Source organism: Cebus imitator, unplaced genomic scaffold (genome assembly GCF_001604975.1).
Source record: "Cebus imitator isolate Cc_AM_T3 unplaced genomic scaffold, Cebus_imitator-1.0 Scaffold4, whole genome shotgun sequence".
In the NCBI taxonomy this organism is placed as follows: domain Eukaryota; kingdom Metazoa; phylum Chordata; class Mammalia; order Primates; family Cebidae; genus Cebus; species Cebus imitator.
The window spans coordinates 220,406-245,303 of NW_016107319.1; the positions used below are offsets into that span (position 1 = coordinate 220,406).

The following is a 24,898-nucleotide window of genomic DNA, read 5'->3' on the forward strand; positions in this document are numbered from 1 at the left end:
AGCTAACCCACAAGCTTCCTTTTTTTTTTTTTTTTTTTTTTTGAGACAGTTTCACTCTCGTCACCCAGGCTGGAGTGCAATGGCGGGTTCTCGGCTCACTGCAGCCTCCACTTCCCATATTGAAGCTATTCTCCCGCCTCATCCTGCCACACAGCTGGGACTACACGAGCGTCCACCATGCCCGGCTACTTTTTGCATCTGTAGTAAAGACGGGGTTTTACCGTATTGGCTGGGCTGGTCTCAAACTCCTGACCTCAGGCGATCCACCTGCCCCAGCAACGCAAAGTGCTGGGATTACAGACGTGAGCCACTGCTCCCGGCCTGGAAATAGCCTCTATCAGACATGGAAGACCTTACTTGACGACAAAGACAACTTCTAAAGCAGGTCAAGGGTTGACAACAAAATAGGAGGAAAAAAACATGGGGCACAGGATCATCAACCAGGAAGCATCTCATTTAACCCAAACCAAGGAGAATCTTCTGACATCACACACTAAGTACAAAAGACAGAGTCACCTTCAGGGGGTTTCCCAGCCTTAGGCGCTGAAATATAGCAACTTGTGTCCCAGATAGCATGAAAGAAGCTTGGGAAATGCTCCCTCCTTCATCTGAAAATGAAAAGAATTCAGAGAAGTCCTGGCTGAAGGCGGAGGGAGGAAAAGTCTATTCATGCAAACAGTGATATGTGTTCTTTGGCATCCATCATATTGACATCTATGTTTGGTACCAGATGAGCTGGCCAGAAACCCTGTGGGTTAAACCAATTAGGTACAGCCACCCTAGGCACTGATTCTTGGAGCTCAGGGTAGTTTGCAGACCTTGTCTGGGTTTTTCAGCATGTTGGCCTGTTTGTCAGAAACTCTCTGGGCTATTGGTTCTACATAATGAGTTTTCTGTTGGTTACCTCCACTGTGCACTGCCTAAGTGCAGCTGCCCCCTACCCCACCCTGGCCCCTGTGCTCAGCAGGAGGGGATGTGTGCGGCAGCAATATAGCTTAGAGCAGTAGTCCTCAAATGCAGCTCTGTCACCAGCATCGGTGGCACCTGGGAACTTGATGGGACCCACAAATGCTTGGGCCCCACCCAGATCTACTGTATCAGAAACTGTGGGGGTGGCGACCAGTAATCTGTGTTTCAAGTGTGAGAACGCAGTGGGAGGGTTCCTGACACATCACCACTGTGACCCTCAATGACTTCATCTGTAAAGTGGGGAGACTGACCATCCTACCCTGCTGTGAGGACTAAATAATACAGTGCACCCAGCTGTTATCCTTATTATTAGATGAAGCCTAAGTGCCCAGCACTAAGAGACTTGTCAGTATAAAACCATTTGTTTGCACTGCTGCTTACCAACTGCGCAAACTGCCGCCCTGCCCAGGACCTCCGTTTCCTCTGCTGGAGCACATCCCCGGAAACTTTTCTCATGCCCTTTGCCCATGAACTTCTCTGTTTTGTTTTTGTTTGTTTTAAGAGATGGGGTCTCACTATATTGGTCAGGTTAGTCTTAAACTCCTGGCCTCAAGAAACCTTCCCAGCTAGGCCTCCCAAAGTGCCAGGACTACCGGTGTGAGCCACCATACCTGGCCCTTTTTCTGGTTTCTGATGCTGTAGTGGGCACAAGTGAATATCCTGGCTCAGCCTCCCTCTCTACTTGCCCGGGTGCCCACAAAGCCTTTTTTGGTGCCACCAACCTCACCCCCACGTCCAATGTATCCTCCTCCTTTCAGCCTAAGGATCTTCCAAAACATGTCCAACCTTAGTGTGTCATTCCACTGGTGAAAAATCTTTCCTCAGCTCCCACCATAGTAGGATGAAAATTCCAAGTCCTGGCTGGACAGGGTGGTTCATGCACGCCTATAATCCTACCATTTTGGGAGGCCAAGGCGGGGCATCACTTGAGCTCAGGAGTTGAAGACCAGCGGGGTAACACCCCGAAACCGAGTCTCTACCAAACATACAAAAAGTTACTCAAGCGTGGTGGCATGCAACTACGGTCCCAGCTACTCGGGAGGCTGAGGTGGGAGGATCGCTTGAGCCTGGAAGGTGGAGGGTACAGTGGCCTGAGACCACATCACCGCACTCCCACCTGGGTGACCAAGTGAGACTCCATCTCCAAAAAAAAAAAAAAAAAAAAAAACAGTAACAAAATTCCAAGTCTTTATCGTGACCCATAACTGCAGCCTTGATCTCTGATGCTCACTCCCTGGCTCTTGCCTCTCTTTTCACTTACATTGTAGCCCTTCCAATCTAGCGAAGCAGAATTCTTTTTTTCTTTCTTTCCTTTGAGATGGAGACTTGCTCTGCTGCCCAGGCTGGAGTGCAGTGGCGAGATCTCGCCTCATTGTAACCTCCGTCTTCCAGGTTGAAGCGAGTCTTCTGCCTTAGTCTCCTGAGTAGCCGGGACTACAGGCCTGTACCACCATACCCGGCTTTTTCTATTTTTGGTAGAGACAGGGTTTCACCACGTTGGCCAGGCTGGTCTCAAACTCCTGACTTTAGGTGATCCACCCGCCTCAGCCCCCGAAAGTGCTGGGATTACAGGCATAAGCCACCCACCTGGCCTAGCCAAGCAGTTCCAAACACCCACCTACTGTCCCACCCCACCACCTCCAACCATATTCACCTTGCTGGAGCCTCTGACTCCTTAGACTTGAGCATCCCCTCCCCTCCCTAGATGCTAGGCCTGGATCCTCACGCCAAGTCAGGGACCACCCCCTAGCCTCCACAACTCCCAGCACTTCCCTCCCTCAGAGCCCCCACTGTCCAGCCTACAGTTGCGGTTTAACTGCCCGCCACCACCTTCCATCTCTCCTCCAGGGCAGTGGTCAAGATTTGTTTCTTTCTAGCTCAGCCCCTGGCACAATGCCTGATTATTAAATGACTGAAAGCATAACGGACAAATGGAAAAAAAAAAAAATGGAGTTTACAGCACGGTAATCAATAATCCAAGATCAGGCCTGCGTGGTGGGGGTGGGGGGAGGAGGGGACCGAGATTGATCATGAAGGGGCACAAGGGAACTTCCTCGAGTCCTTGCAATGTTCCGTATCTTGACAGCGGTTGAAGGTATCCCTTTATCAAAACTCATCAAATGCTAACTTGAGATCAGTAATTTCACTGTATGTAAACTTTAAGGAAAAACTCAGAACTGTAAACAAATACTGAGCTCTAGCTAATGATTTGCTTGGAAGTAGTTGCATGAAAGCATACTAATACATTTTGAAATAAATTTCAGATACCAAAAAAACTAGGTTCAGTGGCTCAGGCCTGTAATTCCAGTACTTTGAGAGGCTGAGGCAGGACTGCTTCAGGCCAGGAGTTCAAGACCAGGCTGGGCAACATAGCAAGACATCATACCTACAGAAAATTTTAAAACTGGCCAAGCATGGTGGCTCATGCGTGTAATTCCAGCACTTTGGGAGGCTGAGGTGGGTGGATCACCTGAGGTCAGGAGTTCAAGGCCAGGCTGACCAAAAAGATGAAATGCCATCTCTACTAAAAATACAAAATTAGTCAGGTGTGGTGGCACATGCCTGTAGTCCCAGATACTCGGGAGGCTGAGGCAGGTGAATCGCCTGAACCCGGGAGGCGGAGGTTGCAGTGAGTCAAGATCGCACCATTGCACTCCAGCCTGGGCAACAAGGGCAAAACTCCGTCTCAAAAAAAAAAATTTTTTTTAATTAGCCAAACACAGTGGTGTGTGCCTGTAGTGCCCTAGCTATTTGGGAGGCAGAAGCAGGAAGATCATTTGAGCCCAGGAGTTGGAGGCTGCAGTGAACCATGACTGTACCACTGCACTCCAGCCTGAAAGACAGAGTGAGACCCTGTCTCAAAAGCAACAAACAAAACAAAAGTAGCTTGTTGGCTGGCTGATTAGCTATCTGCTTAGACAGATATGTGACAAAGCAATTTGCAAAATGTTAACTGTGGTTCTAGGTACCAAGTATATGACTGCTCACCATAGAATTCTTTCAAATTTTCTGTACGTTTGAAAATGTTTATAGTAAAATGCTGCGGGAATATTCCACATTGTACAGACAAGGACTAAAAATACCTCTTACTGCAAATGAGCTGAGTAGTTTTCACTGAATGTTCCAAACCAGTGATTTGCAACCCTGAACCACCCAGAGATCTTGCTAAAATGACATTTTGACTCGGGAGGTCTGGGATGGGGCCTGAGACCCAGCATTTCTAGCAAGCTTCTTCGAGATATCAAGCTGTTGCAACTGGTCCAAGGACCACCCCCAACTTTCAGTTGGGACCTACTAAAGATCTCCTTTGGCCTTGATCCCCTTATCTCCGGGACCCTCCTCCCCCAACCCTAAACCACAGACTCAGTGCCAACGAGATAAAAGGCAGGAGACTGGGGCCAGGCAGGAGCCCTTGGGAGTGTGGACTAGTCCTGCCCAGGCTCCCACAAGCCAGGATAACAGATGGGAGGAGCCCCACCAAGCAGCCAAGGCTGGAATAGACATCTCAGTCACAGAGTGGGAACGGGGCCAGCTGGGAGGATTGGCTGACTCAGTGACTCAGCACGAAGTGTCCTGCAGGAGCCAGCCCCGCAGCTCCCACCCTGGCCCTGCCTGACCCCAGCCACCCCAGGCCTTGGCTGATCACTCTGAGGACCGGCGACAGGTGATGGATGGCCTCTGCTGCTCTGAGGACAGGAGGGCATCAAGCCTGGACTCTCCTCATCTTCCCAGCTCCGCTGTGATTCAATCTCTGAGAGTGACACAAAGACAAGCAAAGAGGGTGTCTCACTGTCCTCCTCCCCACATCACAGGGCTCCGTTCTGGGGCAGGGAGAGGAGGTACAGCCAGCATCAAATGGAGATGCAACTCATTTATAAGGAGGGGCTGCTGAGGTCCACAAAGAAAGAGTACCGACCCAAAACCACGAGTCTAGCTGATTCTCACGGACCTGGTTCCTACCTTTCTTTGCCCCCATCTCAATTGCTAGGTAGTAACATGGTTGGTTGGTTTGTTTGCTTGTTTGAGACAGGGTCTCATTCTGTCGCCCAGGCTGGAGCATAGGAGCACAATCTCAGCTCACTGCAACCTCCACCTCCCTGGTTCAATTGATTCTCCTGCCTCAGCCCCCTGAGTATCAGGCACCCACCACCATGCTCAGCTCATTTTTGTAGTTTTGGTAGAGACGAGGTTTCACCATGTTGGCCAGGCTGATCTCAAACTCCTGGCCTCAAGTTACCCAACCACCTCAGCCTCCCAAAGAGCTACAATTACAGGCAGAAGCCACCATGCCCAGCTGGTTATGTGGTTATTTGACTGTTTACTTGGGCTGTTCCCCAGCTAACCCACAAGCTTCCTTTTTTTTTTTTTTTCTTTTTTTGAGACAGGGTCTTGCTCTGTTGCCCAGGCTAGAGTGCAGTGATGCAATCACAGCTGACTGCAGCCTCAAATTCCTATGCTCAGGTGATCCTCCCACCTCAGCCTTCCAAGTAGCTGGGACTTTAGGCATGTACCACCTCCACGCTTGGCTAAGCAAAAGCTTGCCAAGGACACACAGCAGACTCTATGTTCCCATGAGAGCCAGAACAGGCACTGCACCCCAAAGACTCTTCTTACAATGAGACATGGCCATTCACCCATTCAGAAGTAGGGTATGTGACCCTTCCCTTTAGGCCTGGGCTGACTTTTGTAATTGCCTCAACCCACATGGCATCGTGGGAGTGGCATGGTGACTTCTGGGACTAAGTAACAAAAGATGATACCACTTTACCCAACTCTGCCTCTTAGGGTATTCATGCTTACAGACGAGCCTCCATGCTGTGAGAAATGCGGGCCACACAGAGAGACCACAGTAGGTGGCCACCCAGGAAGGTTCCAGCTAATGGCCAGCATTAGCCACTAGGCAGGAGGCTGAGGAACCTCTGATTCAACTCAAAATGGTTAAGATAGTAAATTTTATGTTACCTATTTTTTTCCAAAATAAACAAATGCAAAATGTTTAAGGAGAAAATAAAGCTGTTGGCTGGGCACGATGGCTCATGCTTATAATCCCAACACTTTGAGAGGCTGAGCCAGATGGATCACTTGAGGCCAGGAGTTCCAGACCAACCTGGCCAAAACAGCAAAACTCTGTCTATACTAAAAATATAAAAATTAGCCAGGTGTGGTGGCATGCGTCTGTAATCTCAGCTACTCGGGAGGTTGAGGCATCAGAACTGCTTCAGCCTAGGAGGTGGTAGTGGCAGTGAGCCAAGATCATGTCACTCTACTCCAGCCTAGGCAACAGAGACTGTCTCAAAAAAAAGAAAGGAAAAGAAAGCTCTTGGCACAGTGCCAGCCTTTAGCAGCTCGCCAGATATGTTGGTTCTGTTCCTCTTCCCCTCTGTATCCGAGTGTGACTACAGGAGAGACTGAAAACCACCCAGCTGAGCCCAGTCAACACCCGATACTGTGAAACACCATTGTAAACTACTGTTGTTGTTTCACTCAACTGAACTCAGTGGTTTGTCGTGGAGTAATACATAACTGGCATATATTCTGAAGGAGACCAGAATATGCTACCTCAAAATACCCGACTTTGGCATAAGGACTGTTTTGAGCTGAAGATAATCAAGCAGCGAACACAGAAAGAACTCTTCACCCTTCTTTTAAATCCCTAAAAGCAGGACATAAATTTCTTTTTGTGATGGTCTTCCCCCTCCTCTCCTCCATACCACAAGAACTATTTATCACTGGCAGCACCAGGATGGGTCTGGACAAACAATCCTTACTAAACGAACACTCAACTTCCATTCATTTCCCCCCATATCTTTGCCTTCTCACAATTCGGTACCTCTAGAAGCCCAAACCCATTTTCTCTTTGCCTGGTCACTTCTCCACCGGTTGATTGCCCTTTGTTGAAGGCATACAAGCTCTCAGGCCTTACCACTTCTGAAGGATTTTAATCTCTCTTCTGTGAGTTCACCCCAGCCCACCCAGAGCCCATGTATATACAAACATTTTCGCCTGCTAATCTTTTATCTTTTGACTTGCAGGCCCCAGCCACTGAACCATAGAGAGTAGAGGCAAAGCATGCCCCTGGCCCCCATAGTTCAAACCGTATCTATTCTGCACAATGCAGTGTCCCTAGCACGAAGCACAGTATACAACAGATGCTTAACAGATGTCTGCTCAAAGGATTAAGGGACCAAGGTGGGATTAAAGCCCAAGGTCTGCCAAACTCTGAAATGAAGATCCTCCTCCATCACACCATGCTGCCTCCACCAATAGATGTAGGTATATGTCAGGGTCTAACAATTCAACCTCCCTAAGCCACAGTTCCTTCATGTCTTAAAAAAAAATATTTAAAAGCCTTATTTGGGCATGGTGGCTCACACCTGCAATCCCAGCATTTTGGGTGGCCAAGGTGGACAGATCACTTGAGCCCAGGAGTTCAAGACCAGCCTAGGAAACATGGTGAAACCCCACCTCTACTAAAAGCACAAAAATTAGATGGGCATGGTGGCGCACACCTGTAGTCCCATCTACATAGGAGGCTGAAGCAGGTAGGCAGAAGTTGAACCCAGTAGGCAGAAGTTACAGTGAGCCAATACTGCACCACCGCACTCCAGCCTGGGTGACAGAGTAAGACTCTGTCTCAAAACAAACAAACAAAAACACAAGGCTATTGTGAGGTTGGTTTGTTTGAGACAGAGTTTCACTCTTGTTGCTCAGGCTGGAGTGCAATGGCACAATCTCAGCTCATCACAACCTCTATCTCCCAGTTCAAGTGATTCTCCTGCCTCACTCTCACTAGTAGCTAGGATTACAGGCATGCACCACCACACCTGGCTAATTTTGTAATTTTAGGAGACAGGGTTTCTCCATATTGGTCAGGCTGGTCTCAAATTCCCGACCAGAGGTGATCTACCCGCCTTGGCCTCCCAAAGTGCTAGGATTACAGGCATGAGCCACTGCGCCAGGCTATTTTGAGGTTTAAACCAAGGTTCTCAAACTTTTCTGTGCACACAAATTACCTGGGGAGGATGTCAAAGTGCAGGTTTCAGTCTCGGGCAGGGCCTGAGATTCTGCACATCTAACATGTTCCAAAGTGGCATCAATGCAAGTGGTCATGGATCCCAATTTAAGAAGCAGGGGTTCGAACAAGATTTTTTTGGGAGGGCTGCACAGTTCCTTCCTGTTTCTTCCTGGTAATACTAAAAGAGAGTGAAGGCAGAGAAGCAGCTGAATCTGATGTCCTATGAGGCCCCATGCAGAACTTACCCTTATCCAAGACATAAAACACAAGCCACGTGTACTGAGCACCTCCCCATGTAACACAACAGTGAGTTACCACTACAGGCCACTGTGTGCCAGGCTCTGTCTTAGGCACTGAGGTTATAGGGTGGATACTGCCACGTGCCTGACACAAAGCCATTATTTAGCCAGGACCCTGCTGTTCAACAGTTATAACCAAGCTAAGTGACATGATTCTGAAGATGGCCAATATTGAGTTCGAATCTCTGCTCTACTACTCACATTGATTAAGGCACTTAGGTCGGAGATTGTTTATTTGTCTTTAAAATAAGAAAAATAGTACCAAGTTCACCAGTGCTGCTTTGAGAGCTCAGTGAGACATGCATATAAAGAGCTTAGCATAGTGCTAGTTAGTACACAGCAGGCATCTCATAAACGTTGATTCCCATCCTTGCCTTGCACAGCAAGAAAGACTGGCTGAAAATGGAAAGGAGACAAAAAAGGAAGCTAGAAAGTCATCAGAGCTAAAGAAATGCTTAGACCAGAGGTGGACAACCTACTTCTGTGAAGGGCCAGACGGTAGGTATGTTAGACTCTGTAGGTGCTACAGTCTCCGCAGCAACTACACAACTCCACCGTTGCAGCGCTAGAGACTATGTGATGAATAAGCATGGCTGTGTTCCAATAAAACTCTATTTACAAAACCAAGCAGCAGGCCAAATTCGGCCGGTGGGCTACTGGCCAACTCCTCTTGGTCTAAACTCCAATCTGCAAAAAGGTAAATGGCACCCCCATGGGGGTCCTGAACAGGAATTCAAAGGGATGGTCAGGCTTGCTGGACAGAGAGTGTCAGCCAATCAAAGTGTTCTCTCCTGGACACGTGTGCAAATGTCAGAAATGCACCAGCCCACACACCCACATTTGACACCGTGCTGAATCTCACCGCACAAGAGGCAAACCACAGCAAGGCACAGTGGCTCATGCCTGTAATCCCAGCACTTTGGGAAGCCGAAGTGGCAGATTACTTGAGGTCAGGAGTTCAAGATGAGCCTGGCCAACATGGTGAAACCCCATCTCTACTAAAAATACAAAAACTAGCCAGGCCTAGTGGCACACACCTGTAGTCCCAGCTACTCCGGAGGCTGAGGCAGGAGAATCACTTCAACCTGGGAGGAGAGGCTGCAGAGCCAAGATCATGCCACTGTACTTCAGCCTTGGTGACAGAGCAAGACTCCACCTCAAAAAAAAGAAAAAGAAAAAAGAGGCAAACCATAGTGTCTTCTGCCCTCTTGGAGGACCAGGAGTGCCACAGGAGGAGCCGGGGGAGATGAGACAGAGACAGAAAACAATGACTGGAGAGAAGAGTTGTGGTGTCCCAGCCCTCCACAGTGCAGCCTTCCAGCCGCCAGAGCTGAGAGCTTCATGCCATCCAGGGTGGCAGAGCAGATCCCAGGCCCAGGTGGACAGGAACGCAGAAAGTAGGAAGAAAGGGCCAAGTCAGCTCTTGTGTCACCCCTGGTACACATACACCCACGGGAGAAGTGAAAAGGAATTTATCCAGATTCTCAAGGGAGATCAGAAATCAGAAAGTCCCTCCTTCGAAAAGCTTCCAGAACCATCCACAGCAAGAGAGCTCTTCCCAGGCTCCCAGAGGAAGCCTAATGGGTCAGGTGATCCCCACACCAGCCAAGCAGCCCCAGCCAAACAGAGTTTACCCTCAGCAATCTAAGGCCTGCAGCCACTAGGTAAGGTATGACTTGTTTTGTATTAATTCCAGTTCTAAAGAATGGCTTGGCTGGGAACCGTAGCTCACGCCTGTAATGCCAACATTTTGGGAGGCCAAGGCAGGTAGATCACTTGAGGTCCGGAGCTCAAGATCAGCCAGGCCAACATGATGAAGCCCTGTCTTTACTAAAAATACAAAAATTAGTCGAGCATGGTGGCGGGCGCCTGTAATCCCAGCTACACAGGAGGTTGAGGCAGGAGAATCACTTGAACCGGGAGGCGGAGGTTGCAGTGAGCCGAGATCGTGCCACTGCACTCCAGCCTGGGTGACAAGAGCAAGAATCCATCTCAAAAACAACAACGACAAAAAATAATGGCCCAACACTTGACAAATGGTGACACTTGGCTGTCACACACTCACACACACTGATAACACAACATGCACAACAGTCGCTGACTCATGAGTCCCTCTCTGTGCCAGGTGTCAGCTAGGGATCCAAAATGGGTGACCCAGGTATGGTCATTGCCTTTGTGAACTGTATACATATGCAAACACATACAACACAAAGACACACACACACACTCACACACATACGTGAACACAAACACACTAACAAGCACGCATTCGCACATTAGCACATACATGCATATACATGCCTGTGACTGCACAGAAGAGAATGCACATGCATGCATACACACACCTACACACAGATGCATAGGAACACAGACGCACGCACTTGCTCATTTCTCCAACCCAGCTCCTCTTTGAGCAAGGAAATACCAACACAGGGCTCCTCGAACATACACTGGAACATGCATTATTTTTTTTTTCTTTTCCCTGTCACAAAGGCTGGAATGCAGTGGCATGATCTCTGCTCACTGCAATCTCTGCCTCCCAGAGTCAAGTGTTTCTCCTGCCTCAGCCTCCCTACTAGCTGGGATTAAAAGCGTGCACCACCATGTCTGGCTAATTTTTGTATTTTTAGCATATACGGCATTTCACCATGTTGGCCAGGCTAATTTTCAACTCCTGACCTCAGGTGATCTTCCTGCCTCGGCCTCCCAAAGGGCTAGGATTACAGCCACCGTGTCCAGCCAGGGACATGTGTTTCCAAAATCTCTTGGTTATCAACAGCCTCCTCCTCCATGCTGATGCCCAGCAAGCCCTTTTATCACCCACAAGGCGAGCCTCTGACCTTCAACGAGGTTCAGGCCAAGCCCAACAGAACCACAGAGCTGAAAAGTGCTCCCATTGCACCCTGCCCATTGCCAGCTGACTAGCCATGAACCAGCATCAAATAGGTGCTCCACGGCCACCTGTCACACTTACAATAAAACCCAAGCAGCTCCAGGCACAGTGGCTCATGCCTGTAATCCCAGCACTTTGGGAGGCTGATGCAGGTGGATCACCTGAGTTCGGGAGATCAAGACCAACCTGACCAACATGGAGAAACCCTGTCTCTACTAAAAATACAAAATTAGCCAGGTGTGGTGGTGCATGCCTGTAATCCCAGCTACTTGGGAGGCTGAGGCAGGAGAATCGCTTGAACCCAATGGGCAGAGGTTGCAGTGAGCCAAGATCATGCCATTGAACTCCAGCCTGGGCAACAAGAGTGAAACTCCGTTTTAAAAAAAATAAAATAAAATAAATAAAACCCAAACAGCTCATCCGGCTCACAGGGGGACGGTCCCACCTCTCAGCCACCCACCATCTCTTGGCCTTCCCCTGCCACACTGGCTTCTCTTGCTCTCCCGTCCACACCTCCCACCCTGGTGCCCCTGTACTTGCTCCCCTCTGCCTGGAACACTCTCCCTCTAAGGGCCTGCTCTACCCACTCCCTCACCCCTTTAGGTCTGTGCTCAAATGCAGTGTTTCTGGACTGGCCTTCCCGGATCTCTCTTATCAAAAACTGCACGTAGGCCAGGGCAACACAGCCAGAGTCCATCTCTATTAGAAAAATAAAGAATATAGGTCAGGCGTGGTGACTCATACCTGTAATCCCAGCACTCTGAGAGGCCAAGGTGGGAGGACCGTTTGAGCCCAGTGGTTTGAGACCAGCCTGGCCAACATAGTAAGACCCCATCTCTAATTAATAAATTAAAAGTTTGCCAGGTTGGGGATCGGGTGGAGGGAGAGCATCAGGAAGAATAGCTAATGGATCCTCAGCTTGATTCATAGATGACAGGTTGATCTGTGCAGCAAATCACCAGGGCATACATTTACCTATGTAAGAAACCTGCACATCCTGCACATGTACCCTAGAACTTAAAAGTTGAAGAAAAAATTTGGCAGCCAGGGTCAGTGGCTCATTTCTGTAATCCCAGCACTTTGAGGGTCTGAGGTGGGTGGATCATGAGGTCAGGAGATTGAGACTATCCTGGATAACATGGTGAAACCCCGTCTCTACTAAAAATACAAAAAATTAGCCAGGCATGGTGGCATATGCCTGTAGTTCCAGCTACTTGGAAAGCTGAGGCAGGAGAATCGCTTGAACCCAGGAGGCAGAGGTTACAGTGAGCCAAGATCATGCCACTGCACTCCAGCCTGGGTGACAGAATGAGACTCTGTCTCAAACCAAAAAAAAAAAAAATTGCCAGGCATGGTGGTACACGCCTGTAATTCCAGCTACTCAGAAGACTGAAGTAGGAGGATTGCTTGAACCCAGGAGGTCAAGGCTATAGTGAGCCAGGATCATACCACTGCACTCCAGCCTGGGCAATGAGCAAGATCCTGTCTCAAAGAAAGAAAAACAAAAGAATTAAGGGAGACAAATGAAGTGTTCCCTTTTGTTCTACCAGCAGAAATCGTGGCCATCTCCACACTCCCCACTGACGAGTTTCCGCATTTACATAATTTCTGTGAAACTCACAAAAAAGACCAAGGGTCTGAAACTCAAATCCCTAGGGTCCAGACACCTGCCACAAGTGAGGAAAGTACTCCAGTATAATACGACAGGGAGTGGTGAGGACTCCAGCAACTCCACAGCTCCGCCCTGTGGAATTAGAGGCCTAATCTGTCAGAAATTCTCACTTTTCCAGAACATCTGGACAGCTAGAATTCATAAAAAATACTGATTTTTAAATATCTGCTCACATTTTCCAGAATCACCACGCCAAGTGAAAAACCTACAGGCCTACAAGACACAGCAGTTCACAAGGACAAAGCAGATTCTCTCCTTCAGCTCCCCCAGCCACATCTAAGCCTCAGTTTTTCCATCTGTAAAGTGGGCAGGATGATATTTCCTCTATCAGGGGTTGAGGGAGGCTGGAACGAGATCCTGGATGGACCTGAGAAATGTTAGCTGGTACTGTGTCATGCTTCTCTCTCGCACTCACATACACACACGCGCACACACCTGTCTATGGTCACACTTACAGGGTCGTGGATGGTTTCCGAGAACAGGGGTGAGCGATCTGAGAAACAGGACAGGACGAGCTGAATGAGCACAAGGGTAAAGTAGACATAGAAACTGATGTCACGAAACAGGTCCACCCGAGCATCCTGCACGGTGAGGAAGGAAAAAAGGAAAAAGGTCACATTCTGGGGCTGGGCACGGTGGCTGAAGTCTGTAATCCTAGCACTTTTGGAGGCCAAGATAGGCAGATCACAGGAGGTCAGGAGGTCAAGACCAGCCTGGCCAACATTGTGAAACCTCATCTCAACTAAAATTACAAAATTTAGCTAGGTGTAGTGGTAGGTGCCTATAATCCCAGCTACTAAGGAGGCTGAAACAGGAGAACGGCTTGAACCCAGGAGGCAGAGGCTGTAGTGAGACATCGTGCCACGGCACTCCAGCCTCGAGACAGAGTGGGATTCCATCTCCAAAAAAAATGTGCACACTCCTCGAAACTCCTAGGAGCAGCCCACGGCAGCCAATGTAAACAACATTTCCAGCCAGAACAGCAACTGACAGGATAAAGGTAATATGAGGACAAGCCTAGGGTCCCGGGGGGGAACAGTCACTCTGCAAACACTGCTCCCGGCTCAGCTCCAATCCCAGCCCAGCAGCATTTGCAGCCGCCTGTCTTGCTGTTTCCTGCTAATGGGGACACCCTGGCATCTGCCCACAGCTCCTGCCCTTGGAGGTCCCATGGGAGCCCCTCGGAGGAACACAGACAAATCAGGCCCTGGGGAAGGAAGGTTCTAGAACAAAGGCTGGGATTGACCTGGTAAGGATTTGGTGGGGTAGGGAAGTTTCCAAGCAAGAAGTCAGGTGCATGTGGTACCCATCCCCTGGTTCCCATGGCAACACATAGGTTCTACACAAGCCAGAGGGACCCAGCATCTCTCCCCCTGGGCCACTGAAGGAAGATGAGGAACGAGGCTGCCACTTACCGCTTTTAAGGCAGTCATGATTTTGGATCTCAGGATGGCTAGGGCACACAGCAGGGCTACCAGCCAGAAAGTGAGCATGATCCCTGAGGACTGAACTCCCTTCCGCCTCTCCAGCTGAATTAAAAAGGTAGCAAGCAGCTGAGGAGAGAAGCACACAACAGGAGCTGGTGATTTTTTTTTTTTTTTTTTTTGGATGGAGTTTCACTCTTGTTATCCAGGTGGGAGTGCAGAGGCACAATCTCAGCTCACTGCAACCTCTGCCTCCCGGGTTCAGGCAATTCTCCTGCCTCAGCCTCCTGAGTAGCTGGGATTTCAGGCACGCACCACTATGCCCAGCTAATTTTTTTGTATTTTTAGTAGAGACGGGGTTTCATGATGTTGGCCAGGCTGGTCTGAAACTCCCGACCTCAGGTGATCCGTTTGCCTCGGCCTCCCATGGTGCTGGGATTACAAAAGTGAGGCAAAGCGCCCAGCCCACAGGACTTAAGAGAGGGCAGAACCTCGTCGGGTGCAGGGATTCACGCCTGTAGTCCCAGCACTTTGGGAGGCTGAGGTGGGTGGATCACCTGAGATCAGCAGTTCGAGACCACCCTGGCCAACACGGTGAAACCCCACCCCTACTTAAAAAAAAAACTACAAAAATGAGCCAGGCATGGTGGCAGATGCCTATAATCCCAACTATTCAGGAGGCTAAAGCAGAAGAATCACTTGAACCTAGGAGGCAGAGGTTGCAGTGAGCCGAGATCATGCCATTGCACTCCGGCCTGACAAACAAGAGTGAGACTGAGTCTTTAAAAATAAAAATAATTTTTTAAAAAGAGGGCAGGACCATCATCTTCGTATTCATTCATCATTTATCTCCTGATGCAGGACACCATTCACCGTAATTCTTTTCTTTTTCTTTTGAGACAGGGTCTCACTGCGTTGTCCAGGCCGGAATGCAGCAGCCTGACCACAGCCTGGTCCCTGTGAGCTGGCAGACCGTAAACCTGGAGTAAGGACTGCCCTTCAGCTCAAAGGCTCCAGGCCCAGCTCCACCCCTGTCTCACTGAGCACCTGCAGGCAAGTTACAGAACCTCTTGGGATCTCCAATGCCTCCTCTGCAAAATAGAGATACGAACAGCATCAACCTGGAAAGTTGCAGGGGTTAGGGGAGCCCATGTGTCGATCTGGGATGGGATAGAAAGGTCAGGGGGAAAGCCTGGTTTGGGTTGTTCTTGTTGGTGATGTTGTTTGATACAGGGTCTCGCTCTGTTGCCCAGGCTGGATTGCAGCGGTATGACCACAGTTCACTGTAAGCCTCAAACTGCTGGGCTTGAGCGATCCTCCCACCTCGGCCTCCTGAGCTGCTGAGACTATAGAGAGCCACAAGGCCCATACAATTTTTTTTTTTTTTTTTTCATAGGCATACCCCACATGTCTGCTTTTATGATCCAGGTCTTAGTGTACCTGAAGGGAAAGGAATGTTTTTTTTTCCAAACACTGGGTCACTCTGTTTCCCACACTGATCTTGAACTCCTGGCCTCAAGCAATCTTCCCATCTCAGCCTCCCAAAGTGTTGGGATTACAGGTGTGAGCCACCCATCAGGATGAAGGCTCCATTTAGAACAGACATCAGCACACTTTTCTCTGAGACAGGGTCTCCCTCTGCCTGCCCAGGCTGGCGCACAGTGATGCCATCACCGCTCAGGGCAGCCTCAAACTTCCAGGCTCAGGCAATTCTCCCACTTCAGCCTCCCGAGCAGCAGGCACCACAGGTGCACACCACCATGCCCAGACGAATTTTCTGGGGGTGGGTAGACATGGGTCTTATGATGCCTGGGCTGGTCTGTAACTCCTTGCCTCAAATGATCCTCTCACCTTCACCTTCCAAAGTGCTAGGATTTCAGGTGTGAGCCACTGCTCCCAGCCACACTATTTCTTGATGGACCACATAATTAATATTTTGGACTTCACAGGCCAAAGACACTACATCAAAACTACTTGGCCAGGTGTGGTGGCTCACACCTGTAATCCCAGTGCTTTGGGAGGCCGAGGTCAGGACATCACTGGCTAACACAGTGAAGGCCCATCTCTACCAAAAATACAAAAAATTTGCCAGGCATGGTAGTGCGTGTCTGTAGTCCCAGCTACTTCGGAGGCTGAGGCAGGAGAATCGCTTGAACCCAGGAGGTGGAGGTTGTAGAGAGCCAAGATCATGCTATGCACTCCAGCCTGGGCGATAGAGCAAGACTCTGTCTCAAAAAGAAAAAAATACTCAGCTCTGCCACCGTAGTGTGAAAGTGGCCATAGCCAATATGTAAATGAATAGTCATGCCTTCATGCCAATAAAACTTTATTTAGAAATACAGGCAGAGTAACTGGAATGAAAAACAAAACCCACATGCCCTGATGCTCCAAGTTCCCGGGGTCAGCCTCTGCCCCATCTCCCCTGCTCTCCGCCTCGCCCATCTCTGCTCCAGCCACACAGAACTCTCAAGTTCTCCCTGTGACCCCAGGACTTTACATGTGCTATTCTCCCCAACTGGTCTTCTGCCCTCAGGTCCTTCGACGTTTTAACAACCTGCTCGGCTGCACCATCCCTCCCTTAGAGAAGCTTCACTATCCCCCAGCCAAGTCAAGCACCCCTCCCTTCCCCCTCATGGCACTCTGCATACACTTAATACTTGGTGCCTTTTTGAGGACTCATTTATTTAATGTGTGTTTGTACAGATAGACTATATGCTTGTGTCTCCAATGCTTGGTATGGAGTAGGGATAAAAAAATTTTTAAAAATCAGCCAGGTGCAGTGGCTCATGACTGTAATTCCAATACTTTGGGAGGTCAATGCGGATGGATCGCTTGAAGTCAAGAATTGGAGACCAGCCAGGCCAACATGGTGAAACTCCATCTCTACAAAAAATACAAAAGTTGGCCAGCTGTGGTGGCACATGCCTGTAATCCCAGCTACTCAGGAGGCTGAGGCAGGAGAATTGCTTGAACCACATGGAGGTTGCAGTGAGTTGAGATCATGCCACCCACTGCACTCCAGGCTGGGCAACGGAGCAAGACTCCGTTGAAAAAAAAAAAAAACAAAAAAAGTGTGCTGGCTGCATCCTGTCCCATATTCCCAGTGCCTGCATATTCTGGTTCCCTGTGGTACAGTCAGAATGCTCCTGATGCATTCACAGCAGAGCTGCTCCTCCGTTGCATCCCAGAGACCTCAGGTGGACAAAAGAGGCTGAGGATCTCACAGGTCAGTTCACCTCTCAGCCAGCGCAGCTCAGAGTCCCCTGAGGGATCAAAAGACCCAAACCTGGACCATCACCCGTGTCCCCAGGATGAGAGACAAAGGCATAAATGAATGATCAAAAGACCAGGAATGGCTGGGTGCAGTGGCTCACGACTGTAATCCCACCACTTTGGGAGACCATAGCAGGTGGGTCATCTGAGGTCAGGAGTTCGAGACCAGCCTGGCCAACATGGTGAAACCCCATCTCTACTAAAAAATACAAAAATTAGCTGGGCATGGTGGCATGCACCTGTAATCCCAGCTACTCGGGAGGCTGAGGCAAGAGAATCACTTGAACCCAGGAGGCAGAGGTTGCAGTGAGCTGAGATCGCACCATTGCATTCCAACCTGAGCGACAAGAGTAAAACTCCATCTCAAAAAAAAATATGACCAAGAACGAGGAAATTAAGGGGAGGATGACCTACTCAAGTCAAAACAGCTGACCAGGTGTGGTGGCTCATGCCCGTAATCCCAGTACTTTAGGAGGCCAAGGTGGGGAGATCACTTGATCCCAGGACTTAAGACCAGCCTGGGCAAGATGGAGAGAGACTCTGTCTCTATTATATTTAATTTAAAAAAATTAAAAAATAAAAAAACTTTTTCCCATTCTAAAAAAAAAAAAAAAAAAAAAAAAAAAAAAAAACACTCTAATATCGCACTGCCAGAACACTGAGCCCAAGATCCGAATTCAAGACAAAGCAAAGCCCTTTACTGACTCATTCCCTCCATGCATTTATGGAATGCTTACTGAATGCCAGGCACAGTGCCAGGCTCTGAGGGTCCAAAGGGGAACCAAACCCCAGGAGAGCCAGGCACAAAGCAGAGAGAGCCCCGCAGGTGCCAGGCCACACGCTGGGGCCCAGACTGGAAGCTGACTCCACCACTTGCTCACCAGGTTACCGTGGGCCAGTTCCCTATCCTCTCTGTACAACAGTTCGCTTATCTAACACACAACAGGAGGATAATCAGTAAACAAATATAAATGGATTAATAAATAAAGGGATTAGGTCAGTTCCTGGAAGAGAGTGAATAGCACATATGTATGCTATAAAAAATCATGGTCTGGGCAAGGCACCCTGACTCACACCTACAATCCTGGCACTTTGGGAGCCCCAGACAGGAGCATCACTTGCAACCAGGAGTTTGAGGCCAGCCTGGGCAACATAGGTAGACCCCGTCTCTACAAAAATAACAAATTTAGCCCGGCGTGTTGGTGCATGCCTGTGCTCCCAGCTACTGGGGAGGCTGAGGCAGGAAGATCGCTTGAGCCCAGGAATTCAAGCCTGCTGTGAGCTGTGGTCTCACACCAGTGCAGTTCAGCCTGGGCAACTGAGTAAGACTGTCTCTAATATTTAAAAATAAAATATTAATTAAAATAAAGACTCACAGTCCTTGGCAATCTGGCTGTACGCTGCCTTTCCTGACCCCTCTGTCATGCCCACTCTCTATCCCCTCAACCTTTCACACCGTGTTCGTTTTTCACAGCTCATCTCCCTCCCCGCATACTCCCCTTAACCTTCAACCCCTCCCTAGACAAACTGGTTTCCCTGTTTAGAATGTCGTGCCTCAAACTTGTTTGGCTTTTTTTTTTTTTTTTTTTTCTTTTTTGAGACAAGGTCTCACTCTGTCGCCCAGACTAAACCACAGTGGTACAATCCCAGCTCGCTGCACCTCTGCTTCCCAGGTTCAAGCTATTCTCCTGTCTCAGCCTCCTGAGTAGCTGGGACTATATGCGTGTGCTACCACGCCTGGCTAATTTTTGTATTTTTAGTAGAGACGGGGTTTCGCCATGTTGGTCAGGCTGGTCTCGAACTCCCGACCTCAAGTGATTCTCCAGCCTCAGCCTTCCAAAGTGCTGGGATTACAGGCATGAGCCACTGCGCCCAGCCTCCCTCCCCATTTTACAGCACTTAAGGGCTACACTCTCTGAGAACTCCCTAATCATGACTCAGAAGCAGCAGCTTGCAGGGGCTAAAAGCATAGCCTCTGGGGTTGCACCCCTCACTCAGCTGCATGCTAGTGGTGTGACCTTGAGCAGGACACTTAACCTCTCTGTGCCTTGTTTCCTCACCTGTAAGATGGGAATAAAGCACTACACGTCTCGTCTACGGCTATGCCAACCTGAACGCACCCAATCTCATCTGATCTCGGAAGCTAAGCAGGGTCGGAGACCATCTGGGAATACTGGGTGCTGTAGGCTTTTTGGAAAAAAAAAAAAAAAAAAAAAAAAAAAGCAGTACCCATCTCACAGGGCTGTTCTGAAAATTCAATGAATTTCAAGACATGTGAAACACCAGGAATACTGCAAGGTACATACATCGTGAGTCCTTGATGCATGTCAGCTGTAATTAATAAAGTCGATTCCTTGTCTCTACCACTCACTAAGTCCTGTATCCCCTGGGACAGAGCAGTTTCCTATTTAGCTTAGCAACCCACCCCCTACGCCAAATACTGAAAACTCAAGGCTATCAGGTCCCAGGCAGTTAGTATGTAAGTGACCAAAGTAGCTAGTACAAAAGCAAAGTACAGCAAACACAACAAAAGGGGGCATCTGCCAGTCAGAATCAGTGGCAGGGAAGACAACACGGCATGGTGGGGACTGTAGCAAACTGGACAACACATGCCCCAGCCAAAGACTGCAGCTGGGGCTGGGAGCAGTGGCTCATGCCTATAATGCCAGCGTTCTGGGAAGACCAGACAGACGGATCACTTGAGGCCAGGAGCTTAAGATCAGCCTAGACAACACAGTAAGATCCTACTTCTACAAACAAAAATTTAAATTAGCCAAAAATTAGCTGGGCATGGTGACACACAGCTGTAGTCCCAACTACTCAGAAGGCTGAGGTGGGAAGACGGCTTGAGGCCAGAAGTTTGAGGCTGCAGTGAACTATGGTGGCACCACTGCACCCCAGCCTGGATGAAAGCGAGACCATGCCTCTTTAAGACGGGGGTGATGGGGGGAGGCTACAATTGTATCTCAGCTCCAGCTGATCACTGCCCTAAAAAATTATAATTCTAGTCTTGCCAGACCATTCAGTTTTCCAAGAAAAGCCGCATTTCTGGGTTTTTACTGCCAGGTCTCTCTCTCTCTCTCTCTCTCTCTCTCTCTCTCTCTGTGTGTGTGTGTGTGTGTGTGTGTGTGTGTGTGTGCGTGCGCGTGTGTGCATGTGTGTATTTTTAGTAGAGATGGGGTTTCGCTATGTTGGCCAGGCTGGTAAGTGATCCGCCCACCTCAGCCTCGCATAGTGCTGGGATTACAGGCATGAGCCATCGCGCCCAGTCCGTCTTTGTATTTCTAAATGCCAGTTACTACTTTTGGTCTCCACTGAGCCCGGCAGATCACCCAGGGGTCACAGCCAGCTCCTACTTACCATGGTGATGCCCAAAAGAGTTGGGCTGACCAGAAACACTGGGGCCAGGAATATGCCCCGACTTCTTTCCCAGAAAGAGTAGAAGAGGTCTGCCCAGCAGACGATCCACAGCAAAAATCCCAAGGCCTGGAAGAGAAGCATATACACATCCTACAACCTTCAAATGATCAACCACAGTCCTAGGACACAGTGACTTTCCTCTGGAATAAGGACAAGTCCTTCGGAGGGGGAGCTGGCATCTGGGCCGGCACACAATGGTCTACTGCCAGCTTGCCATGCCCCATTGCCTCCAACAGGACTGTCTGTCTGGTCACCATTCCCCCAGCACCTGAACACTCAAGAGCTCAGCCCACTGCTCATCTCTATCTGCAACCCCAGCACCCTGCGCAAGAAAGCCCTCCACAAACAGTATTTACTTAGGGGTCTCAAGGTGCATCCATTCTCAAATGATTCAGAAAAAATAAATTATAGCATGCATAGAGAGGGAGAGAGCAAAAGCTCTTGATAAAACAAATGTAGCAAAAGATTAAAAATCAGTGAATATAAACCAGATTCATGCCTGTAATCCCAGCACTTTGGGAGTCTGAGGAAGGAGGATTGCTGAGAGCCAGGAGTTTGAGAACAGCCTAGGCAACAAAGTGAGATCCTAGCTCTAAAAACAATTTTTTTTAATTAGCAAGGCATGGTGATACACGCCTGCAGTCCCAGCTACCAGCTACCCAAAAAGCTGAGGCAAGACAATGGCTTGAGCAAGGAGTTCGAGGTTGCAGTGTGCTGTGATCATAACACTGCACTACAGCCTGGGCGACAGCAAAACCGTGTCTCAAAAAAAAAAAAAAAAAAAAGACAGTAATTATGAGTAATGGATAGAGAAAATCAGGGAGCAGTTCCTGGTATCACTATTTCAACATTTTTATTTTTTTCGAGATGGAGTCTCGTTCTGTTGCACAAGCTAGAGTGCAGTGACAGAATATTAGCTCACTGCAACCTCCACCTCCTGGGTTCAAGGGATCCTCTAGCCTCAGCTTTCCAAGCAGCTCAGATTACAGGCGTGTGCCACCATACCCAGCTAATTTTTGTATTTTATGTAGAAAAAGCGTTTCACCATGTTGGTCAGGCTAGTCTCAAACTCCTGGCCTTAAGTGATCCGCCCACCTTGGCCTTGCAAAGTGCTGGGATTACAGGTATGAGCCACTACACCTGGTCCACAACTGCAATTTTCCTGTAGCTTTAAATTATTTCAAAATAAAAGAAAACTTAAAAAAAAAAAAAAAAACAAACATTAGGGGCCAGGCATGGTGGTTCACACCTGTAATCCCAGTACTTTGGGAGGCCACGACAGGAAGACTACTCGAAACCAGGAGTTCAAGGCCAGCCTGAGCAACATAGCAAGACCTGCTCTGTACATAAAATTAACAATTGGTCAGGAAAAAAATATATATATACACACACACACATACACACATATACTTAAAAAAGCTCACCCCCTTGGTAAGGGGGAAAGAAATGATAATTTCCCAGTAACACCTTGAGAGCAATCCTATCATTCCTGTTGCATAAATAGGGAAACTGAGGCTTGGGGGGTTAAAAAATTTGCTCAAGGCCAAATACTAAGTGGCAGAGCCAAGATTTGAACCCATGTTTGTCTCCAGAGCTCCAGTGTTCATCTCCCACCTTCTTCTTCTGCCTTCTGCAAGAAGGAACTTAGGGTCAACTAAGTAGAAATGTTCGTTCTCACCAACCACGCTCCCCGTCCCAGGTGCACCTCCCCGCCCCTCCACGACAAAACCCCTCCCCCGGTGACTTACAGTTTTGGTTTTGTTGAGAGGTGTCATCTGAATGTAGCCCCGGTCATGTCGGGAGAGATAGAGGAAGTAGAAGGGGAAACAGGCCCAGAGGTAAAAACAAGGCACCCACACGAGGACCGTGTTCTGAAAGCACTTGGTGAAGTCGGGGTTGCTGGTATACCACGTGATGTTCCAGTCCTGCGGACACAAACACAGGCGAGGGGTCAGCAGACACACCCCAGAGGACAGGAGCTCACCTGGAGCTCCAAACCACCTGCCACGGGGTTTGAAGAAACAGACAAAGCTCCTATACCCAAGGACTCTCAGGATGAAGACACAAACGCAAAAGATCAGCGGCCAGAAGACTAAGGAATGAGGAGCGAGAGATAAAAGTATGTGGTGTCTTCTGCACTCCCTGCTGAGAAACAGACCCTGTCTCAAAATAAGTAAATAAAGCTCTCTTAACAGGAGCATACAGGTCAGGTGCAGAGGCTCACGCCTGTAATTCCAGCACTTTGGGAGGCCAAGTGGACAGATCACTTGAGGCCAGGAGTTTTAGGCCAGCCTAGGCAACATAGTGAGATGCCGTTTCAACAAAAAACACAAGTGGCTGAGCATGGAGCACACCTGTAGTCCCAGCCACTCAGGAGGCTGAGGTGGGAGTATCGTTGGAGACTGGAAGGCGGAGGGTACAGTGACCTGAGATCATGCCACTGCTCTACAGCCTGGGCAACAGAGCGAGACTCTGTGTCTGTCTGTCTGTCTGTCTCTCTCTCTCTCTCTCTCTCTCACACACACACACACACACACACACACACACACACACACACACAAAACCAACCAACAACAAAAAAGGCATGTAGCGTCTCATCTCGAATATGTGCTAGTCCCACTGTAGTACAAAAGATGGAGACAGACATTTAAAGGAATCCTGAAGGATATTCTCTTGTAACTCAAGAACCCTAGGTCATCTAGTTCACTCTGACCTTGTGAAGGGAGGACTTTCTAATCTTCATCACCACCATCATCACCACCACCATCACCGCCACAGCCATCACTGCCGTATCCGCCACCAACACCACCACCAATCTCACCACCACCAGCTCCACCACCAGTCTCACCACCACCATCACCACCACCCACTACCACCGCCATCGCCACCACATCACCACCATCATCACTGCTATCGCCACCACCACCACCACCACCGTCACCATCAACACTACCCACCACCACCAGGATAACATCCAAATTGCAGTTCTGTGTGCCAGGTTTTATTCTAAGTGCCTCGTGTATATTATCTCCTTTAATTCTATAAGTATTTTTATCATCTCCTTTTTTAGATATGGAACTCAGGCGCAGAAGAGTTAAATACTGTGTCTGGTATCACACAGCTAGTAAGCTCTGGAGCTGAATTTAAACTCAGGCAATGTGGTTCAAGCCTGCATTTTACCACTGAGCTGTCCAACCTTGGAAACAAATTTGTTTCAATTACTTTTACTTAAAAAAGAAAGAAAGAAAGAAAAAAAAGAGCTGGGCGCGGTGGCTCACGTCTGTAATCCCAACACTTTGGGAGGCTGAGGCAGGCAGATCACCTGAGGTCAGGAGTTCGAGACCAGCCTGACCAATATGGTGAAACCCCATCTTTAAAAAAAAAAAAAAACCTGTATTTTGTTAAAGAGCCACGCCAAACTGATGAATACATAAATAGATCAGATATACCCGCCTAAAAATAAACCTCCACTATCAGCTGTTATGTATTGAAGATTTTAAATTTTCCTTTATTTTCCTTTTTTTTTTTGAAATGGGGTCTTGCTCTGTTGCCCAGGCTGGAGCGTGGTGTTAAGATCACAACTCCCTGCGCCTTGAACTCTCGGGCTCAAGCGATCCTTCCACTTCTGCCTCCTGAGCAGCTACACTACAGGTGTGCCCCACCATGCCCGCCCAGCTGAAGAATTTAAATTTAAGTGAAGCCATAATCTGGCAACTGACTAGACAACTTTGAGAAAACTTACTCCCCTTTTTGGGATCTCAGTTTCCTATCTCTACTAAAATTAGGCTGGATAAAATAAGACATACAAAACAGGTTCCCCCAGCCACAGTTTGGCTTGTTGTTACTGCTGTTAAGGCATACTATTTACATTTTTTTTTCTTTTTCTTTTTTTTTTTTTTTTTTTTTTTTTTTTTTTTTTTTTTTTTTTTTTTT

General features: G+C 48.6%; 1 protein-coding gene across 1 annotated transcript in view; it reads right to left on the minus strand.

Moving 5' to 3' along the window:
• ABCC1 (ATP binding cassette subfamily C member 1) overlaps positions 1-24,898 on the minus strand; it is a 202,171-nt gene that overhangs the window by 125,443 nt on the left and 51,830 nt on the right. Inside the window, exons 2-5 of the mRNA XM_017533114.2 lie at positions 22,714-22,890; positions 20,906-21,031; positions 14,264-14,401; positions 13,304-13,429 (exon numbers count right to left, since the gene is read on the minus strand). Of these exons, the coding sequence (XP_017388603.1) occupies positions 13,304-13,429; positions 14,264-14,401; positions 20,906-21,031; positions 22,714-22,890 (567 nt within the window). The remainder of the gene's footprint in view (positions 1-13,303; positions 13,430-14,263; positions 14,402-20,905; positions 21,032-22,713; positions 22,891-24,898) is intronic.